Here is a 12474-nt window from a genome sequence, read left to right on the forward strand (position 1 = left end):
AGAGTATCTCCCAGTTCTTTTAGGAGATCTCTTTGCAACCTAGTGAAATGTGTGAGATAGTTCGGTGACTGGAGAGCAAAGGTTGCTGAACTAAACATGCACTTTCCGTATCTCTCCATAATCCTACAATCTTTATTAGGTGGATGGACAGATGTCAAAGTTTTGGATAACTCCTTCTTCATGGCTGCCGCCGCCACCACCATGGCATCAATGGGAACTCCTTTTGTTAGAAAAGCCTTGTCCTGGGGTGAGGTAATTAATTTATTAGGCCTCCAAGGTGACGGACAGGTTCCATGGTATCCATGTACTCCCCCACCTTTTGACAAACCACTTCTATTAGCTCATCAAAAGACAGAGACATCCAAGTGGCAGATGGCTGAGACCTGAAAGCAGTCAGGTAGACTGACTCATCATTAGTAGGGTTGATGGGCTGCCAGCCACCCCTCTGTTTAAGAATGTCCAAGATATCTCCAAAAGAGATATCCTCAGAGGGGGACCATTGGGACCCTTCTGAATCATGTAAGTCAGTGTCTGAAGTGATGGATTCCTGTAGGGAGTCCAGATGCTTCCTCTTGCAAAGCCTCTTCCTGGGAACCTTCTCAGTGGGAGCTTATGGTGAGGTCTCGGAAGGGCAGGGCTCACCCAGTGGGGCATCTTGAGACTCTGGGTCTCTACGCTTTTGTAGAACCAGTGAAGCAGAGGTAGACACAGGTACTTTAGGGGAGGAGGTTGCTGGTTCCGATGATGTGGGTGCCCAAGGGGACAACACTTTCCTCATGGCATCGAAAGCCCCTGGCTCCAATGTGAAGGAACCCCTGGATCCAAAGAAGCAGGTGATTCCCCCAGCACCAAAGTGGTGGGCTCTGAGCCAGAGGGAGGTGCCGAACTCACCCTCGCCAAAGCCCTGAGAGGCAAAGTCAGAACCAAAAGGTCAATTTGATTATGGTCCCTGGACCCAACCGGCGAGTGTCAGCCCCTAGACTCCACGATCGACACCAAGCAAGTCTGAGTAGTCAGAACCAACAGACCTAGAACAAGTGCCAGCCTCCGACAGTTTCACGATCATCAGCTCTGAGCACTCCGGCTTGAGTCAGATCAGAGGAGGAACGGAAGTAGCAGGCTGAGTCCTGGTCGGTTCCAGAGCCCCAAGGGTTGACCCCGACAAAAGTTTGGCCAGCGCCGGTGTCTGCAGAAGCCTCTGCACCACATGATCAACATCCATGTCAGAAAGTCTTGAGAATCGAGAAGAAGCTACAGAAGAAGCTACCGATTGAAGAATGGGTGACTTAAGGGTAGGAGATTCCGGCTCCAAAACCGGGGACCGGCTCCTACCAACAAACACAACCATCAGCAATATTTGTGGTGCCAAGGTAGATGATTTGTCTTTGACCTTAGTGGTTGATGAGCTTTTCTTCGGCAGCGAGCCAGATGAAGTCTTTGAAGATTTTGGTTGTTTGTCCTGGGTATCGTCCTTATCTAACGACTCCTGAAAAGAAGACTTTACCAGACATCTAGCAACCAATTTACTACACCCTGGTACTGAAAGAGTGGCATATCAAGCAGTCCTCTTGAAGGTGAACCTCACCCAAACAATATACACACTCAGAATGTCCATCCATGATGGACATCTTGTGCCCACATTTAGGACATTTTTTAAAACCAGATTTAGATTTTTCTTGCTGAGACATGTCTACAATTCGCAAGCCAAATTCACACACACACACACACACACACACACACACACACACACATACACCCACAGTTTTATATATATAAAATATATATACAGAGGGCTTTATCGATAATGCTTGCAGCTCTGAAACCCTTCTAGCAGAAGTGATGGCAATCAGAATAATTGTTTTCCATGTCAAGAACTTTAGATGACAGGATGATGCAGGTTCAAAGGGGGAAAGAATAAAACAGGACAAAACAAAGTTTAGATCCCGTGGCCGTAGAAACGTTTAGGTCCCGTGGTCGTGGAAACGTTTAGATCCCGTGGTCGTAGAAACATTTAGGTCCCGTGGTCGTAGAAACGTTTAGATCCCGTGGTCGTAGAAACGTTTAGTTCCCATGGTCGTAGAAACGTGTAGGTCCCGTGGTCGTAGAAACGTTTAGGTCCCGTGGTCGTAGAAACGTTTAGATCCCGTGGTCGTAGAAACGTTTAGATCCCATGGTCGTAGAGAGGTCTTAATGGGTGGTTTTAACAGAACAGTAATAAAACCAAAAATAAGAATGTAGCCACTGTAGGTAAACTTCGACTTCCTCGAACCAAGTATCCAATGGAAAAGCAAATGAAATGACGAAGAAGCAAGGTAGATATTTCAAACGTCTAATATTCCAATGCAGTAAAAAACAAGTGGGTAAGTGCTTTTTAGTCATATCGTTAGCACTTTATAATATATATACATTTTGAAAAAATATGTATATATTTTAGAATTTTAAATAAAATTTTAGTTGCTTCTTGGACACTAAAGTTTTTATACATAAATTAATGCACAAGATAAGGTTAAAAAATTCTATTACTTGAAGCTAATTGATTAACAGGATGTGATGTATATAAAAGTAGGAAGTGATGTTAATTTATTATGAGGTCTGATGAAGCATCATATGGATGTGAAAGCACGTACCCACTTGTTTTTTACTGCATTGGAATATTATTAATTTATTATGAGGTCTGATGAAGCATCATATGGATGTGAAAGCACTTACCCACTTGTTTTTTATTGCATTGGAATATTATTAATTTATTATGAGGTCTGATGAAGCATCATATGGATGTGAAAGCACGTACCCACTTGTTTTTGATTGCATTGGAATATTATTAATTTATTATGAGGTCTGATGAAGCATCATATGGATGTGAAAGCACGTACCCACTTGTTTTTGATTGCATTGGAATATTATTAATTTATTATGAGGTCTGATGAAGCATCATATGGATGTGAAAGCACGTACCCACTTGTTTTTGATTGCATTGGAATATTATTAATTTATTATGAGGTCTGATGAAGCATCATATGGATGTGAAAGCACATACCCACTTGTTTTTGATTGCATTGGAATATTATTAATTTATTATGAGGTCTGATGAAGCATCATATGGATGTGAAAGCACGTGCCCACTTGTTTTTTATTGCGTTGGAATATTATTAATTTATTATGAGGTCTGATGAAGCATCATATGGATGTGAAAGCACTTACCCATTTGTTTTTTATTGCGTTGGAATATTATTAATTTATTATGAGGTCTGATGAAGCATCATATGGATGTGAAAGCACGTGCCCACTTGTTTTTTAATGCGTTGGAATATTATTAATTTATTATGAGGTCTGATGAAGCATCATATGGATGTGAAAGCACGTGCCCACTTGTTTTTTACTGCATTGGAATATTATTAATTTATTATGAGGTCTGATGAAGCATCATATGGATGTGAAAGCACTTACCCACTTGTTTTTTATTGCGTTGGAATATTATTAATTTATTATGAGGTCTAATGAAGCATCATATGGATGTGAAAGCACGTGCCCACTTGTTTTTTATTGCGTTGGAATATTATTAATTTATTATGAGGTCTGATGAAGCATCATATGGATGTGAAAGCACGTACCCACTTGTTTTTATTGCATTGGAATATTATTAATTTATTATGAGGTCTGTTGAAGCATCATATGTATGTGAAAGCACGTACCCACTTGTTTTTTATTGCATTGGAATATTATTAATTTATTATGAGGTCTGATGAAGCATCATATGGATGTGAAAGCACGTACCCACTTGTTTTTTATTGCATTGGAATATTATTAATTTATTATGAGGTCTGATGAAGCATCATATGGATGTGAAAGCACGTGCCCACTTGTTTTTTATTGCATTGGAATATTATTAATTTATTATGAGGTCTGATGAAGCATCATATGGATGTGAAAGCACGTACCCACTTGTTTTTTATTGCATTGGAATATTAAATGTTTGAATGTCTGCCTTGCTTCTTCGACATTGGAATATTAAATGTTTGAATGTCTGCCTTGCTTCTTCGACATTGGAATATTAAATGTTTGAATGTCTGCCTTGCTTCTTCGACATTGGAATATTAAATGTTTGAATGTCTGCCTTGCTTCTTCGACATTGGAATATTAAATGTTTGAATGTCTGCCTTGCTTCTTCGACATTGGAATATTAAATGTTTGAATGTCTGCCTTGCTTCTTCGACATTGGAATATTAAATGTTTGAATGTCTGCCTTGCTTCTTCGACGTTTTGTTTGCTTTTCCATTTAACAGAACAGTGCCCTTCAGGAAGGCTTTGCATAATCTGTGAGACATCAGGTTTGGGGCTAAATTATTTATATGAAAATTGGCTATCACTGCTAACTGGACTCAAATGGTAGCTGCAGCTGTGCCTTCATTAAATAGCTTCATTAGAAATTCAAGGATAGAACCTATAGGAGCTGGAAGGAATTGATGTGATTACTTAATGCCCAGGAAGAAAATCTTTTCCATTTGCTCATGTATAGTTTTTTGTTGAAGCCTTATGAGATGAGATCAAGATATGTCTCACAGAAGGAGAAAGGTTAGGGAGCCTAGCTATATTTGGAATTGATTACTGTACCAAGTCACCCTAATAAGCCTTGATTGTTTACTTATACTACCAATTGGATAATAATATTGCACAGTAATAAGTGGACACCCTTTTAAGGGCCTTTGAGTAGCTGATAATTATTAGCTGGGTGGTGGCAGGGTACTACCGTATAGTCTGGTTAATAAGGGCACAGTTGGAGAACCTGTGCCAGCCTTTCCCAGGAGTGTCTGTGTGGTTGTATAAACTCTTATCTCAAAGTATGTGTGTCAGTTACTTGGGCAGGGACACGAAGCACTGGTTGGACAGAGAAGGTGCTGGAGATTTTAGCTTGCCCAGCTGGCTGAGATACGGACCCTATATCTGTGCCAGTGGGAGTCTTATTGGGGACCTGGAGAGCAAGGGGAGCAACCAGTCCCGGACTGACTGTGATCTCTGTGTGCTCTTTAAGGGATATTGCACTTTACTGTGTGTATTTGTTATCCTGTCCTCATATATGAGACACCCTCTCTGGTGTTAATGGTGAGGATTGAGGCTCCTTGATTGCTGGGTCAGGGCATGGGCATCACAGGAACATCCATGGTGTTTTTTATGTTTGGGACGCGAAGGGAGAAGGGTATAGAGTAGCCTCTGGATATACTTTGTACCCACTTGTCTTTTATTTCCAGTCAGGCTTCTTGGTACAAAGATAAGTGACCCCTGACTGCCTCCAGAGATGGACAGATGGGCCTCTTTTCAGGAGTGCTGAAAGGGCCTACCATGGAATGAATCCCTGTCACCCTGATTTTGTGGACCCCCTCTGCTGCATGGATGGTGTCTCCCATTACTACTTACCCCTCTGCCCCTGGGGGAAGAATCACCACATGTGTCTTGAAAAGCTCACTGGGATTTTTTGAACCACATTTTTTCTCCCTTTTGACCTCTTGGATAAGGTCCAGAAGGGAGAGAAAAATGGACTTCTATGGCAGAGAGAGTTTTTCCTTCTTGCTCACACCTGGTTAGTGTGTACTTGACTTTCAGTCCGAACAAGGACAAGCCATCAAAGGGGGCATTTATAAAGGAAGATTTAAAGGACCCTGCAAAGTCACACAAATGCAACCAGGAATGTCTCTTCAGGGAAATTCCGGAATCTGCTGCTCTACTTGTTCCACCTGCTGCATAAGAAATGAGCCTCATGGAGGATTTAACCACAGAGTCTAAGGTGAAGAGCTGGGAGGAAACATTGTCTGATACCCCAGCAGCTAATGTACCTTGGAGAGTATCTCCTATCTCCCTTTGTAGATCTCTTTGTAGCCTAGTAAAGTGTATCAGATAATTCAGTGATCTGAGTGCAAAAGTCATTGAAGAGAATTTGCACTTCCCATATCTGTTCATCGTACAAGACTCCTTGTTCAGGGGATGGACAGATGAGGATGTCTCAGAAAGTTCCATTTTGGTGGCTGCTGCTGCCACCATAGCATCTACTGGAACATCCTTAATAAGGAAATCTTTATCTGAAGCTGCTGGCATAAACTTGTTTGGCCTCCGAGGAACAGGTTCCACTGTGTCTGGCGACTCCCACGCCTTTCAACTAACTAATTCCATGAGCTCTTTGAAAGGCGGAGACACCCAAGTGGCTGAAGGGTGAGACCCAAAGGCTTTCAGATATACAGACTCCTCATCAGAAGGGTTGATGGACTTCCAGCTGCCTCTCTGCTTAAGGATTTCCAGGATGTCTGCAAAGGAGACATCTTCAGAGGCTGACCGTGGGGACCCTACTGACTCATCGAGGTCTGCATCAGAAGTGACTGACTCCTCTGGGGAGTCTAAATTCTTCCTCTTGCAAAGTCTCTTACAAGGGACGTCTTCAGAAGGGTATTCTGGAGAGGTTTTGGAAGAGAGGGGTTCAACCGATGGGGTATTCCGAGGTCTAGGGTCTCCGCGTGTCTGTGAATGGTGTGGTGCCAAGACAGACACCAGTGCCTTTGAGGGAAGAATGTCAGGTCCTAAGAGTGGAGCTGTCTGTGAAGACAGCACTCTCCTCATCACCTTAAAAGCCGCCCACTCCTGATCCGACAATACCTCCAGCTCCAAAGAGGGATCCCCAGAACCAAGGGAGTTGGCTCCAAGAACGATGTAGGAGCCGAGCTCACCCACACTAAAGCCTGGAGAGGCAAGTTCGGATCCGACAAATATCTGATCCAACTCTGCCTTCCTGGACCCGACCAGAGACTGTTGGCTCCTAGCCTTCTTGAGTTCAGATGGAACCGAGGATGTCTGAGCAGATATCAGGCCCGAAGAACCCGTAATAGGTCTTGCCGCCTACTGTTCCACTATGATAGGTTCCAGACATTCTGGCTCTGAAGCCCCAGTCAGCTCAGAGAAGGAATCAATGTTGAAGGGGAGGTCCTGATCAGTTCTGAATCCCTCTGGGTTGGAGCTAATAGCAGTTTGGCCAGCACCGGTGTCCTTAAAAGTCTGCATACCACCCAATCCACATCATCATCAGAAAGACTCCTGGAGGACCGAGAGGAGGAGGGGGCAGCAGATCCAACCAGTTGTAGTACAGGTGACCTTAAAGTAGGGGAGACCAGTACCAATTCCGGGTCTATCGGCACCAATACTGAAGGATACATTGATGGAGATTTTCCAGGCCCAACAATCTTCAAATCCAGAGAAGCAACTTTGGTCAGCTTGCTGGCTCTGATTGGCCAGAAGAAGGAAATTAGCTTTCTCCAGATTTGTCAGACTTTGATGAAGGAGACTTGGTCAATTTAGAAGTGCCCTGACCTTCTTCTAATGCTTCAATGAAAAGGGACTTCAGTAAACCTCTCACTATTAGCTTGTTCTTCCTTTCAAGCAGCACTCTAGAACTGAAAGAATGGCAAATAGGACAGGTTTCTTGCAGATGCAATGCCCCAAGACAGTATACACAAATAGTGCATCCTGGTGAACACTGCCTAAAAAAGGCACTATAGGGGTGGCAAGAGCCTCAGCCAGTACCTGGAAACCCAGGAGTGACAGATGCAGGCCATTTCTGGCAAAGCACTGAGGTTTGTCAATCATATCATCCCAAGCAGACAGATACTGGATCCCCTTAGAATTACATTAGCCAATTGTTAAAGTCAATCATTTTTTTTGTTTGTACTGCGGTATCATTCTGGGTGATGGTAGGATACTGCTCAGAGCTAGTGTCATACCTACCTGGGCCACATAATATAACAGCTCCACCACGTCTCTTTTCATGTAGTCCAGGGAGGTGTGTCTCAGGTCATTCACACCCACATGGACAATGACAGAGTCATACTTGTACTTGTTGTGGAATGACCTGAGTGCATGTGTTATGTGTTGGATTCTGGCACCTGACAGACAGCTGACTGTTACCTTCTCCTTGTTACCTAGTGAGTGGGACATCTGTGTGCCTCACTATTGAGTCACCTATGATTAGTGTGTTGGGCAAGGTGTTTAGCCTTAGGGGTTTAGGTTGATGGGGCACACTGTGGAGGTGAGCTTAGTGTCCTGTGGTTTGTGCTGCGTTGTTGTGGTCAATCCATTTCTGTCATGGAGGTCTCTGGTGTTTGGGTAAATTTCTATTGAGTGCCTTCATGAAGGTGGGTGTCTGAGTTGTGTTTTTATGCAAGAGCTGTGATAGTGGGTGTTCTGAAGGGCTATGTGTTCCATGTGGTGTGGTGCAGGTGTTGACCTTCTCCTCTTGACCGGCTAGTCCATTCTTGGCTGGAGAGTGCATAGCTTCCAATTTGGTGATATAAGTGCATCTCTCACAAGTCTTGAGTGTTGGGAGGTAAGAGGAGAGGGTTGTCTTTGTACATTAGGCAGTTGCTATACTGCATCAGAATGCCCAAGTGTACCAGGTTAATAGGAGAAAGCACAGGAAACTGCCCTTTAATCATGCCAGGAGGAGTGGTCATAACTACTAAGTAGTGGAGCTATTTCCGTGAAGAACGACTAGTGCTGATGGCTGTTAGGTGTACTATAATAATTGCTACAAAAACCTGTTGAAGTGCAAAGTGACTGGGCTATTTGAAGTGCAAGAAAGAAAGAGCTAGCAAGATCTAAGGAAAAAACTGAAGTGCAGACTTTCTAGCACCAGTAATAGTTTACCTCAGCTTGGTGCCGCCGAGCAGAGCTTAAATAAGTGCAAACGCGTGCAAACGCAGGGTTTTAAACCAGAAAGTTGAAAGGAATAGAAAAACTGCCCAACCGTTCAATAAACTATAATTTCTGGGCCAGAAACCAGTCCTCCTGTAGTAGATAAGCTACCTATCCTAGAAATGTCCAGATTTTTGCCACATATTTTAGTCTGGTCTCCATAAAATTTGTGTTTTTCTGGCAAATCAGTGAGGATTGAATTTACTAAATAATGAGACATTTGAGTTTCAGAAATCATATCCTATAAACATGCATGGTAACAGAAAACCTTTTAGTGTAGCAACTTTCTAAGTTTATAAGAGCAAAGTTGTTCCTGTTTCTGGGCTTTCATCCCCCATTATGTTTGGCTTAGTGCAGAGGTTGAGAGGTAGGGGCATACATAACCAGTTTGAGTTTAAGGAGTGCTAAGATAATATCATTAATAAAGATAAAAAAGAGTGGTGGCCCTACACAGTACCCTGTGGTGTGGCAGTGTTAGCAGTCCCATATTGTTGGTACTACCCAATTATCCATCACCTGGTATTCTTCCTCCATATCTTCTTTTCTTCTTCAACCCCCTTTTTTGCTGCCTTTGTATCATGCTTTTTAGATTTTCCCTAGTATCTCTTTGCACATGTGCTTTGCTTCACTCCACTTCACTTATTTTCCCTAGTATCTCTTTGCACATGTGCTTTGCTTCACTCCACTTCACTTATTTTCCCTAGTATCTCTTTGCTAGCACATGTGCTTTGCTTCACTCCACTTCACTTATTTTCCCTAGTATCTCTTTGCTAGCACATGTGCTTTGCTTCACTCCACTTCACTTATTTTCCCTAGTATCTCTTTGCTAGCACATGTGCTTTGCTTCACTCCACTTCACTTATTTTCCCTAGTACCTCTTTGCTCGCACGTGCTTTGCTTCACTCCACTTCACTTATTTTCCCTAGTATCTCTTTGCTAGCACATGTGCTTTGCTTCACTCCACTTCACTTATTTTCCCTAGTATCTCTTTGCTAGCACATGTGCTTTGCTTCACTCCACTTCACTTATTTTCCCTAGTATCTCTTTGCTAGCACATTTGCTTTGCTTCACTCCACGTCACTTATGTCCTGTTGTGATGGATAACAAAATCTGACTCATTGTTCTCTTCTTGACTTTTTTAGCTGCTACGGAAATTAATGATGATAATTGATAAATATAATATCTCCCATGTTCACTCACATCACAGTCCATCCTTTCCTACACTTGACCTATGCCACCTTCAAGCTTGCCAAGAGCATCTACTGAAAGTCCACAACAACCACTAAGAAAGGAACTCTTGTGGCTATCAGAGTCTCATCTTTGCCTGTCCCTGCAGTAACTATCTCAGGAATGACCCCGTGGAGATAATGGGTAGGGTTCTATATGACCTCCCTCTGGGTATCACACAGACAGTGTTACACATAAAACCATACCCACCCTATCCACCTTGCTGTTGTTTCCCTTCTTTGTGTGTCCCTGTCTTCTCATTTGTTGCCCAATGCCCATCTTCATCAGTGTCCTCCCTTTGTGTGGGTCTATAATTCCACTGCCCACCACCCCACGGTATGTCAGCACTTTCCCTGTTGGCCTTTGTCTCCGTTTTATGTTTGTAAGTGTATTACTGCTTCTCAACCTCACCATTTTGCCATGCCATTGTTTTTGTACGCAGTTTTTTTAATTAGTAGTGGAATGGACTGTGACTTTCATCCTGGATAGTTGGTAGTTAACCTTGGGCCACATCTTGCTATAAACCTTACCTGTGGTAGGCATGCAACACTTGTGATCAGCATGTTTCTCAATCACAGGGATAATCTGAGTGATACCTGACCAACCAAGAACTGAAGATAAGGGCTGCTATCACCCAGTACAGAAACGTACACAGTCCTGGATGGAATCGTGACATGGCATTGAAACCATTTTCAGTAAAACTACTATCACTGAGTAAATAACCACTAAACACAACATTAAAAAAAATGCACCTCTGTTTGCTTTATGGTTAATTTTGATTTTATAAAATGTACTTTTGTTATAATTTGAGCAAAGATGACTGCATTCTTACTTTGTTGTACAATTACTTGGTTTGCAAAACATGGCTGCATGAACATTTATAGGTTTTTAGATGCAAGGTGTTCATCTGTTCCCAAAGTCATGGAACCATTACTATTTAAGCAAGGTAGGTTTGTGTGGGAGGGGATACAAAGGTACTTACCCCCTGCAAAAACAGTGCTTTAATTGTTGTATGTTTGTATTTTTATTGAAATTGGCTTTAAATACCATTTATGCATTGAGAGTTGTTTCAATAAAATTGGCTCCAATTAAACATCATACATAGGTTCATAGGTTCATAGGTAGGTACTAGGCTATCTGCCAGAAGGCATTTATAAGCCTAGCCAGAATGTGTTGGCTTTCGCTGCCTCCTTAGATTAGTTTCCTGTGCCTCTGTCCAGCAGAGACACTGAAGTGATCCACTGGGTAAACGTTCTGTTTCCCATCCACTCGTCAAGGTTTCTCTTGAAGAGTGTTAGTGAGGAGCTCTGCCTAATGTAGATTGGAATCTTGTTCCAAAGCATGGGAAGTCTGTGACAGGAATCTATCCCTCCTATTTATTGTTGTAGTGAGGTTTAGATCCCTAGAGCGTGTGACTTGATGGGATAAGTGTTTCTTTAGGTGGAGCATGTCGATCAGTTCTAGGTTGGACATGGCCTTGTATGTCAGGCTGAGATCACCTCTGAGTAGGCGGTATGCAACTGAGTACAGCTGGAGTTTCTTCAGTCGAGTTGCATAGGGCATCTGTTTGAGGCCAGTGATCTTCTTGGTGAGGTACTTCTGTGGTCTTTCCAGTTGTTGCAGGTGTCTTGTAAGATACATCCCAAATGGGGAGTTGTACTCTATGATGGGTCTGATGAGCGATGAGTAGAGGGGCACAATGACCTCTTTTCATCTGGATGCGAACCCTTTTGTGATAAGGTGTGCCACATAGAAGGATTTTCTAACCACTTTGGCAATGTGATTATCAAAGGAGAGTTTACTATCTACTTGGGTCCCCAGATCCTTTATTACGTCTTCCGTATTTAGGGGACTACCACCTATGTGGTAGTTTGTGGGTACTTTGTTTTTTCCAAAGGAGATGACTATGCACTTTTTGGCATTTAGTTTGAGGCCATGATTTTGACACCAGGTGTCCGTCTCAGTGAAACCCTTTTGGAGGATGTCTGTGTCAGCCGGAGAGTCAATTATAGCCCTTAATTTGCAGTCGTCTGCGAACTTGGTCAGCCATAGTCCTCCTGTGCTTGCCTGTACCCCTGAGAAGTATATGCCAAACAGGAGGGGTCCTAGGACTGAGCCCTGGGGAATGCCACTTGTAACCAGTTTAGAGTCAGACCTAGCTCCCACAACTCTCACCATGTGGGTTCTGTCCGTAAGCCAGTTGGCAACCATCTTGTGACGTAGGGGTTTATATTCAGGCTGGTGAGCTTGTCTATAATACCAGAATGGAGAATGGTGTCAAAGGCCTTTGTGAGGCCCAGGTAGGCTGTGTGTACCACCTTTCCCTCGTCTATAGCCTTGGTAACTGTCTTAAAAAAGTCCACCAAGATTAGGAGGCATGATCTGCCCTTAACAAAACTGAACTGGTTAGGGTCCAGTGTTTGGAGGTCCCCAATGTCTCTGTTAATGAGTTCCATGATGATGCGCTCCATAGCCTTGCAGACCAAGCTAGTCAGGCTTATAGGACGTTAGTTTCCGGGG

The 12474-nt window shown here is 43.0% G+C and overlaps 1 protein-coding gene across 1 annotated transcript in view; it reads right to left on the reverse strand.

Moving 5' to 3' along the window:
- Positions 1-1090: 1090 nt before the first annotated feature.
- LOC122816127 (vitellogenin-like) overlaps positions 1091-12474 on the reverse strand; it is a 278394-nt gene continuing 267010 nt past the window's right edge. The window contains exon 6 of the mRNA XM_044088886.1: positions 1091-1486. Within this exon, the coding sequence (XP_043944821.1) occupies positions 1091-1486 (396 nt within the window). The remainder of the gene's footprint in view (positions 1487-12474) is intronic.

This window comes from Protopterus annectens, chromosome 12.part0, assembly GCF_019279795.1.
Source record: "Protopterus annectens isolate FY-2018-M chromosome 12.part0, PAN1.0, whole genome shotgun sequence".
NCBI classification, from domain to species: Eukaryota; Metazoa; Chordata; order Ceratodontiformes; family Protopteridae; genus Protopterus; species Protopterus annectens.